We start from the raw sequence: 10,529 nt of genomic DNA on the forward strand, positions 1-10,529 counted from the left end.
GCTTAAGATACATGCTATAAATAAGATAGCTGTGTTCCAGTTGTGCTTCCCCCCCATCACATATACATACACTTCCAATCACATGCCCAGATAACATATGTGCCATTATTTTAATACATATAAATTACTCCTGAATTTATCTAAGTGACTGGGAGGAACAAAGAATGTCTTAGATAATTAAAAATTTGGATCAATGGCAATGTTGCTTCTGAACTGTAACTCTAAAAGGAATTATGCAAGAAACCTGCTATATAATTTGTAACATAAGATACTGCTCAAGCTCAGAGAAGGGAAGCTGACCTATACTCTATATGTAGGCATATAATGTCATGCTTGTATAAAAAGCTGTCTAAAATTTAGGAGGTAAAAAGTATTATTTTAATAATAAGCAACACAAAGATATAAAAGGAATTAAAATGATTTAAAATTGCTGATAACTTGGTAAGGGTGCAGCACTGGCATACGTCTATTGGGACAACAAATTTTAAAATTATGGATGATATGAAAGAAATTTACACTTTCATATGATAAAGATATTAAGATTATGTGTATCCAAGCAATTCAGTATCAAAACAATACCTGATCCAAATTCAAAACTGTAATAAGCTGCATAATATACAGCAGATTAAAATGCTGGATATTTTGAGCTCAACAATCACATTTCTAGCTTTTACTTCATTTTCACCTACAAAATGACTTCATTTACAAGAACATTTGCAAATACAGTAGATAACTTCCACCAGCAAAATTAAAATCTACCAGCAAAATCTACTGACACAAACCATGTCTATATTCTAGAGTCATCTGGCAAAACTTGAATTATAAAACTGCACAAAATACAAAATTGCCAAAGCAACTATTTAAAAAATTAAATTAAATTTGATTTGTTCCAGTTATATCAAGGCTACTACCTACCTACCAATCATCTTTCTCTCTGTGTATAAATACACATATAGCTAACTTAATTATTTCATAGCAAGATAAATATTCATAAGTTCCATCAGCTGACAAGTAAAAGCCAGTTTTAGTCCACTTAATCAGCTGCAGATCCAACAACACTGACAGGACCATGCCGATTGAGGTAGCTTGTGAATTGCCTTGTTATTGAGATCATTTGGAGGAGGGAGGATTAAATACAAGGCAGCATGTGACTTACATACAGTGTCTCATAATACCACAGCATCCCTGAGGCTATTTAAAACAATAGCGCAAGTGATACTTTATGCAAACCATTCTGGCCTTTCCTTACCCTCATCTGATCTATGTCAATTTTGGTAGCACACATGAAAACCCAAAGAAAGCAGTTTTGTTTGCCATCTGGATTACGACACCAAACAAAATTCTTTATAGTCTAGCAGTATTAACAGACCTCTCCACATCTGCATTAACTTCAAACATCCTTTCACTTCCTTTATTAAAAAAAAAACACCATACACACATGCAGGCAGTATGCGGCCCACCCGCTTTTTTCTTGTTGATGCTTATAACATCCATTATTTAATTTTATTTTATTTTAATTACAAGTTGCCATTGTCCAAAAAGTGAATCTGCCTTGGATATTCACATAGGCGACATGCAGCAGCAGAAAGCCGTAGAAAATCAAGACATATCTGTCAAAACCACATCAGAGATAACAGACAATGGGGGGGGGACATTTATCATTTAGCTGAAAAGGTAAGATTGCAGAGTAACCTCCTTCCCTGTCAAGCCAACCTTCATAAATTTCTAACATGCCCTTAAACTTTTTATATAAGCAAACCTACACGCCTTGGAAACTGCCCTCTGTACTCTGGCCTGGACAGTGAAAATGGCATCTGAAAGTCAAAGTCAGCCATGTCACTTCACCAAAGGACTGCCTTTAATTACAGTCCATGAAATGACAGACAAAATGGAACAGGGGATGTTAACTTCTCTTTCCCATTTACACCACAGTCTGCAGAAAATTATGATTAAAAAGGAAAATAAGAAGGCAACACAACCAATTCCATCAAGCTTCAGGCATAGCAGAAGAACTCTAAACTCTGGAGCAGGCATGTTGCATTTCCAGGAGGCCTTGGTGCCCTTTAATGACCTATAAGAACTGGGGGAGGATAAGCTACCCAGATTTGGGTTTTGTCTTATTTTACACATTGGTTCAATCAACTTTGAAATACGAGAGAAAGGATTCTTCTGAGAAGTAAAGCTTGTTTTCATATGATTTAAAGGTATTGTAAGGTGTCACTTTCCAGGGTCCTTTCTAGAATAAGAATCGGAATAAGAACTAAGGAAGAGTAACAGGTTTGCACTTCATAAGGAACTTGTTTTTATGATTGTGATGGGATTGTTTCCTACAATAAATATATGAATGCTAAAGTACACAGAAATATACTAGAAACAGTGACAGAAAACAATAGCCAGTCACTCTACACTCATGAACATTCACTGCAGATAGGGCTATCCATCGGTCTATCATATTTTGTTTCCTAATACCATAAATCTATGTTAAAACTTAATGGTAAAGTATAATATGGAATTAAATTTGCTGTGAAGGCATTTTTGTAAGGTAAATATAGGGGAAACAATGAAACTTTTTAAAAAGCTGCGGATTAAGGGAAAAGCCTAGTTCTCTTCTCCATTCTCTTCTTTGGGTGAGCACAATTTGGCAACCCAGCGTCAAAAAATGTACAGAACGTGAAAGACATGAAAGAGAGGAGCTAGAAAGTTATTCCATAATATATCATGAGTTTTATGCTTCTACAGATAACTGTAAGAACACTGGAGGTGTGCATACCTACTATAAATAATGAAAAATTAATTCATGAATTGATAAAATGAAATGTCAGAAAACATTTTTTACAAAACAACAAAATTTCAATGGGCAGCCTGTAAGCATGTCATTCCTACCTCCCCTCCCCCATCACTTTTATTTACCTGCTATATGTTCCTGTTTAGGGCAAATTCCTCTAGATGACGTTGACAAACAATCGTCATCCTCAGGTGTGACCTGGATGCCAACCTCCACAGGATTAGAAATTTTTCGCAGCTCGCTTGGCGAGGGCGAAGGGGGCTTATCCACAGCCTTCTCTAGGCAAAGAGTGCCATTGCATTGTTTCCGTTTGTGCTCAATAAAAATAAGAATATCCCCCAAAGGGAAGTTCATCTGACACTGGCCACAGGTAAGGAGGTCGTGGTCGCCTTCTGGAGCTCCCAAAGTACCATGATCTGGTTCATCATCTGTAAGAATGGCTTCAATAGGTTCGGCTGCAAAGAAGGAAACAAAGGAAATGAGGAATTCAAATACAGATCAAGAAATAAAAAGAATTGGGGAAAGAAAGTATGTTTACAGAGTACAGGCCAAACTTTCAAAAAAAAAATCCGAAACAGTGGGTAGCAGTACTGACACATTTCTAATCTAGCATTGTGCTGGGGTGCATGAACAAAAAAAAGGGGGGGGGAGGGGAGCATCCACAGAAGTACTTTACCAACATCAAGAGTCTTTCTTAAAATGAAATGCATTACACATCCCTATGTTAAAATTATATGCTTTATTATAGTATTAATGTTAATAGGAAAAAAATAGGTCACTCCTGTCCCAAACCTAAGGAGCTTCTCCTTTATAGCATGTTGTCATGCTCTAAGAAAACAAATTTATCAGCGATGCCAAGCGATTGTATTTGAATTCCTACCTTTATCCACCCTCTCCAAAAGCAAACCTCAGAAGTATCTATTTGTAAACCCGTCAATTTCTTTTTCCCCCACAAAATATTAGTTTTATTTTCTCCCTGTCAGTGTCGTATGTTGGAATAAATATGCTACTTTAGGGTACACTTATGCAAACAAGTGTTTGGACAGGCATACAAAAATGTAAGTAAGCATAATCACACAATTACAAAAAAATATTGCTTGTGTCCATCCGCCAGTTGGCATCCATTACCTGAACAGCCCGTGGTTTTTAAGTATGTTCCTATGTTCTGTGTCATACATATGCAGATGCACACAGAATTTCCTAGAAGTCTTCTCTAAAATGTTCAAGCGAACAGAAAAACAAGATAAATCTGCAATATTTTATTTATCAAGAATTATTTAAAAAAACAATAACCAAACATTTCATTTATAAAATATAAATACATATCTTCAACCTACTGAAAATTTCCAGTTACAATTAAGATGCTTCTGAACATTTAGGAAAATAAACTAAATTAGTCCTTTTTCCCATTTAGGAGAAATGTGTCTCATTTATTCAGAATGTATTAGTAATAAGGGCTTTCATAAGGTATAAATATCAGTATAAAGATAACTGAATTCCAGAATTCAGCAACCAAGTCCTTTCTTTACAGCACCTTTCTTAACATTGTCCAAGTTGATTAATTTGCTGAACAAGCTCAAGAAACCTCCACTAAAATTCTGTTTATATAGGCAGTATACCAATAGGTATTTTAACAAGGTGAGATACAGCAATTAGCTTTTTCTCCCACTATTATTTTCTATTAAAGTGTTTTTGAAGAAAGTGTTCATGATTTCAGTCTTCCACAGAGACTGAAAGAGAGGGAGAAGAAAAATTCAGCTTGGGATGTAATTTCATTACGACCGTACAGTACTTTCACCTATAAACAAACATGAAATAGCATTCTTGCAAAATATCAAAAGCTACCAGTTAAGAAGTGAAAGGACACAATGCCTCAACAGTTAATCAGCTTGACCTTCTTTAGTATATGGCCAATTTCACATTTAATGAATTTAAAGCCACAGAGAATCAAAAAATAGATTTTAATTTGACTGAGTCATATTAGAATAGATTCAGGGTTTTTTTAAGTATACTCAGATTAAATTTCTTTCTAAACTATCCATACTGGTTAAGACATCTCAGGAAATTCCCATATGTGCAAGGGAACATAATTTTAGGATGTCATGGCTCCTTCTAAACAACAATTCTGCAAATCTCTGCTTTCACATTATTTTTTGTCTCCAAGTTTACTCCTAAATATACAGTAATAATGATTATAGAAACATGAACATTATTTTTACATTAAAATATTTTCAGGCCATAGGGTTCCACTTAAGTTCTCTTGACCAAAAATAATGCAGTAATACCAGTTGGTGATTAATAGTCAAGGGGGAAATTGGGGCATTGAGTGATTTTATGGTATCCACTTTTCTCTACTAGTTCTTTCTAGCAAAATGGCAGGCAACAAATACAAAAACAAATTGTCTCAGCACACTCTATCTTGAAAGTATTGAAATACTTGAAATATTTTTCCATGCGAGCTTCGAAAGCCCAATCCAAGAAGCAATGCATTTTCTATAAAACAGGAAGTTCTAAGGAGTAATTAGTCAAACTATAAGACTAGGGCCTAAAACAATTGTGAAATCAGTAAGTCGGTTTAGCAAGAAAACATAAAACATTTTTTCCTAAGCAGCTAAAAATTATACTAAATAACGGTTGGGGAAAATGATTTCTTATAAAGTTGACTATAAATTGCCCTGCGTTTTCACTAAAAAAAGAACAGCAAATCAAGTAAAACTCAAAAGTATTGCTGATTGCACCTTAGCAATTCATCCAATTAATTGTATAAGAGACAAGGTTCTTAAGAATAAGATATTAAAATGTAGATATAAAACCCATATCCTCCAAATGTTTATGCATTTAATATAAATGATTGCTAATCAAGAATAATGATAGAATAATGAATGAGCAAGAGCTAGTATACTGAATTTGTTCAAAAACGGTTTCCTAAAATACAGAATGCAGGGCAAAAGTGTACTGCTATTATTAAAAGTATGTCTGCAATTCAAAGACTAATGTATTATCATCTTGCTGTGGATTATTTGCATGATATGCTTTGTTTCTAATTTATTGACCACCACTTTTTTGTATTTTATCTGTCTGATATTTCTGTTTAAATTAATATATTAATGAAAAGAGGGGATTGTATTTTCTCATTTTAAGGCCAACCTAAAAGGAAGGTGAAGTTTTTAATTAAAAAACAAACACTAGTGCCACAGATTTTCATTTCTTTACAAAGAACAGGAGGAAAAATAAAGTGTACAGAAGCAGAAATGCCAAGCGAGGCATTTTCCACATTATAGTAGAAAACCTGTCTTTCATTTTTGAAATATGAATTAGGTTGGAACAAGCAATCAAACCTGAGTCAAAATAATGCAGGACAAAAATTAAACATTTATTTCTCCCTTCCTACCGGGGCAAAATAGTTAAAACTGAAACATCAGCTCAGTTTCAACTTTGCATTCAAGTGGATTAGTTTAACAGAAGCTGAGGGAGAGTAAGGAATGGTATTCAAAAACAGAAAGAGGAAAGAAAGGAAAAAAGAAAATTTAAGTGTTTAGGTGAACGAACATCTGGATGGATGTAAACTTGGGAAGGAGCAGAAAACACAATTGGGGGGGGGATATAGGTTAGCCTCAGAAACCTCATCTAGTAACACTTACAAGGGAGCCAAAATATTTGCTTGCCTCTTCAGCCAACTGTTCTCTTACACATCTACATTAAAAACAAAATAAACCAATTGATTTTCAAAAGCAAAAATAAGCTTTCTAATAGGACTGAGACTGAATGAATAACAGCCCTCACTAAGCCACCCAAACAAAAGCAGATGCTCTGCAAGTCAACCCAAAGCACCCAAAAGTCTTTGGAAAGAAATTTAATACCCTGGAATTTTTGCAGTTTTTCTTTATCAAAAAAATTAGGTGCCATCTAGGAAACACTATTTCTAAATGCTAAGAGGGGTTGCCTTTCTCTGTTTGTTTTGTGTTGGTGAATAAATAAATAATCAAATACTATGTAGTAGTGCACTTGATCATCTAATAATTATTTTAATGTTGTTTTTCCTAACAGGAGAACTGTTCATTTGGGGGGGGGGAGAATAATGACAAGATGAAAAGCACTAACTGTAATGTTCTATATGGGAGGGAATCTGGTAAAAGAATAATTTGAATGTTACAGTCCTTTCCCAAAACTTAACACAGGAAACAAAATTAAAAGCAAAAAAGGAGGAGCTGAATTACAGAGGAACAGTGGAAGATAAAGAAGGGAGAATATCTGAACATATACAAGCAGCATATATATAAATACACAGAACTCTCACCCCACCTTCCTATGCCAAATGAAAAATATAGAAAATTAAAAGATGTGTGAGCAAAAGGATCAGGTTCAAGTTCACTAAGCTTTCTTGATCTCACTCTGCCTCCTAGTGGCTAAAATTCACATTTAAATTACAAAATTATACGGAAAGGGGGGGGAATTGTTTTAACCCAAGTCACATAAATTCCCCTCTCTACTATAATCTCATTATGCCCCATTCTCTCATTTTGTTCCCCAAGACAAGGTGAAGAAGACATGAAAAAATAAACTTCTATAAGAATTCTACTGATCCCTTGATACACACCACAAATCTCTATTTAAACAAAAACTTATACTTCTCTGTATATATATTTTTGGGGGCCAATTTTCAAGCATTCTGCAGGTGAATGTAGAGCAGAGACTGGAATATAGTTACAAATCTTGCCTTTACATTGGAAAAGGGGGCATCTTTTCCTCCAAATAGCCACTTCACCTTCCCCCACCCCCTACCTCTCATTTCAGATAAGAGTCAAATTAGGTTATCAGTTTGGCTGAAGGAAGGGAGGGAGAAAGAATCTTGCAACGTGTTTGGAAGGTGATAGCATTTTCAAAAGTGTGTCAGTTATGTTGCAATAAACTACGGTTGTGCATTTCAAATAACAAAAATAATTGCAGGAATGGGCAGAAAAGAAACGCGAAAGATATTTGTTTGAAAAGACAAGTATAATCCATGAAAATGAAGGGGCAGCGATATTTCATTAATTGGCTATTTTAATTAAGAATTCGTGTTGCTAAACGGATGTTATTTTGCATTTCACTGCAAGCAGCGATTATTGTGAGACAGGACCACTGACGGCTAAAATGCAAAGTTTTGCAAAAGCACATCAATCTTGAAATTAAAGGGGAAAATGGTAACAAAACAGTCCAAGGAAGACCATTTATTTATCTTTTGCAAATATAACTTATATATTTAATGTTTTCTTTCTTCCCTCCACCCCCCTCGACTTTGCCCGCCCGCCTTCAACCATCTCAAGTCCAGACCAGACTTCCCTTTTGTGTTTGCAAGCAAGCACCGCTTTGCTCGAGCTTTTGTACACCACATGCCTGGAAGGCTGAAAGACGAAACCGAGCCATTGCAAAAATCCCTATTTTGTTTAAATAAAAAGAAAATACAACCTTTACATCAAAATGCAATTACTGAGGTGGAAGTTCTAATTAATTGTTTAGGGGAGACTGGTGCTCCCTTTCTTGTAATCAGAGTTGCCATAACTGCACCCAAGTCTGTATTTATTTTTATAATATCTACAAATTCTTGCATGTGTGCACGTATATACGTTGTACGAATTTCTTCTCCTTCCAATGCGTTTGTTCTCCTAGCCTGTTTTGCTGGCAGAGACTCGCACACGCGGCGCTTGTAAACAGTCAGACACGAGATTTTTCCCAATCAAAATCCACTTCCACTTTTTTTTTTTGAAAATCTTCCAAAAAATAGTACGAGAGAAAGGAGGGGAATTCCACACGCATGCATATCCACACAATCCGACCCTTCTTACATTTTTAGGTGTACGCTAGCTAACCCAAGTTTCTGCAAAGCAAGAGTTTGGGGGCTTAACGACGGAAAGAGAAAAGGAGGGGGTAAAATGAGGTTGGTAAGAGTAGGCAGTTGATGGGGGAGGGGAGAAAAGCTAATCGTGGCGGTGGAAGAAGAGAAAAGCAGCCGCTCTCCGGCCAAAACAGACACCACGTCTGCCCCCTTCCTTGCCCTTTCCCGGTGCGGAGTTGGAGAGAGAAAGAAAGAAAAAGGAGCGGGACGTGCAGAAAAGGGTAGATCTCTCGCCGCCGCCACCCCTATCTTGATGGTGGAGACAAAAGAAATGGTCCCCCCTTCACCCCTATTTAAAAAAAGGGAGATTTGCAAGGAATGGGCAAAGCGGATTTGAAAAAAGGGAGAGTCGTCACACGACAAGGCGCTCGGAGAGCACCTAATCTATTCGCGTGAAAATAAAAGAAAGTGCCCTGATTCAGACACACACACACACATACACACACACGTACTGCTTTCTTCCGTACTTTCATCCCTTCCTTTAAGCCGCCTGCCTCTTCTCTGCTAAAAAAAATGTCTTTGCGTGCTTTCTTAAGTTGCAATTCATTTGTAAGCTGCAGGCGCGCGCACCCAGACACGCTCTCTTCCGGCAAAATATCTATAGAAGAATCAATGGGGGGGAAGAGAGGCAAATGGAACTTTGAGCGAGCGAGCGAGCGAGCGAGCGGCCGTAAGCAACGAAGAACAGAAGGACCTTCTCTGAAAAGTACTGAAGGTGCTAGCGATGCAAAAAAAAGAGGGAGGGGCAAGGGGCCTGAGTTTTAAGGTGAGTTGCGTTTTTGTCTTCCGATACGTTAAAAAGACGCATGCACAAAGATTGAAAATGTGCAAAATATTTGAAAAAAAATAGTTGAATTATCATCGTTAGTTTGCAAGCGAGAGTGCTCAAAGGTAAAAGGCAGAGCGGCAAGGTGGTTTACTTACGCGAAAATTCCCGTTTGCTTAAGTGCTGGGGTTTCCCTTGCTTGCGGCGAGACATTGTGGTGTTGGTTGCTCGGGCGGGCGCGCGCGGAGCTCTCTCGCTCGGATCACATCGGGAAGCGCCGGGTGAGCAAGGAAGGAGACTCCAGAGAAAATACCTTCATCAATGTCTTTTGACATCCAAAATAAATTAGAAATAATACAAAGATGGCGCGGGGAAGATGAATTGTGGGATAGCAGTCATGGCTTTTTCTTTTTCTTTTTTTCCTTTCTGTGCAAGAGAGGGAGAAACAGACGGGGGGAAAAAGAAGAGAGAGAGAGAGAGAGAGATGAAAAAAATGGCAAAAGCCCCCCTGAGCTGCAAGTTCAAGTGCGGACGTGACGTCCCTACGAACTTGAACGTCAAGCGGCTGGATGGACAGAGACATACAAAACATGGGCAGGGCGAAACTGGAAGAAAGGGGAGGAGGGAAGCTGTGCGCCACGCCAATGGACAGTCATCGGGGGCTGGACATGATCAAGCAAAAGAGTGAGGGGGGGAGCCGTAGCAGGGCAAGCCAATGGCCAGTGGTGGGGGGGAGAAGAGGGGGTTACCCTCCTAGGCACCAGGCACACTCTGCTGCTACTCCGGAGGGAGGCGGAGTGGTAAAAGACGCGGGGAGGGAGAGAGGCGTGCGTAAAGGCGCGCAACAGCCCAGGAGTGACCGCAGAAAAAGGAAAGGCACGCTGGAGGAGCAAAAAGACTTGATACGAAAGAAAGTGTTCAGTAAGCTTTTAAAAAAAATCAATTAAAGCCAGGAGGGAAATTTAAAGGGAAGGGAGGGGCGAGCAGAGAAAAAGGGAAAGAGCGTAAAATGTAACAAGTCAAATATCACTGCAAATGAGTGCTCTTATCTGCAGAGTTGCTAGCAAATTGCCGCACAATTAAAAAGCAAAACAGCGATAACG

The 10,529-nt window shown here is 37.8% G+C and overlaps 1 protein-coding gene across 3 annotated transcripts in view; it reads right to left on the reverse strand.

Moving 5' to 3' along the window:
* The window catches only part of BCL11A (BCL11 transcription factor A), a 187,323-nt gene extending 177,403 nt beyond the window's left edge, over positions 1-9,920 (reverse strand). For 2 of the 3 annotated variants that reach the window (XM_083348429.1, XM_083348427.1), the window contains exons 1-2: positions 9,585-9,920; positions 2,911-3,240 (exon numbers count right to left, since the gene is read on the reverse strand). In XM_083348429.1, coding sequence (XP_083204555.1) covers positions 2,911-3,240; positions 9,585-9,639 — 385 coding nt within the window. In that variant the 5' untranslated portion in view covers positions 9,640-9,920. Of the gene's footprint in view, positions 1-2,910; positions 3,241-3,913; positions 3,999-9,584 lie in introns of all 3 variants that reach the window. The other variant, XM_083348428.1, reaches the window with a different exon arrangement.
* Between the last annotated feature and the right edge of the window lie 609 nt (positions 9,921-10,529).

This window comes from Vipera ursinii, assembly GCF_947247035.1.
Source record: "Vipera ursinii genome assembly, chromosome: 1".
Classification (NCBI taxonomy): domain Eukaryota; kingdom Metazoa; phylum Chordata; class Lepidosauria; order Squamata; family Viperidae; genus Vipera; species Vipera ursinii.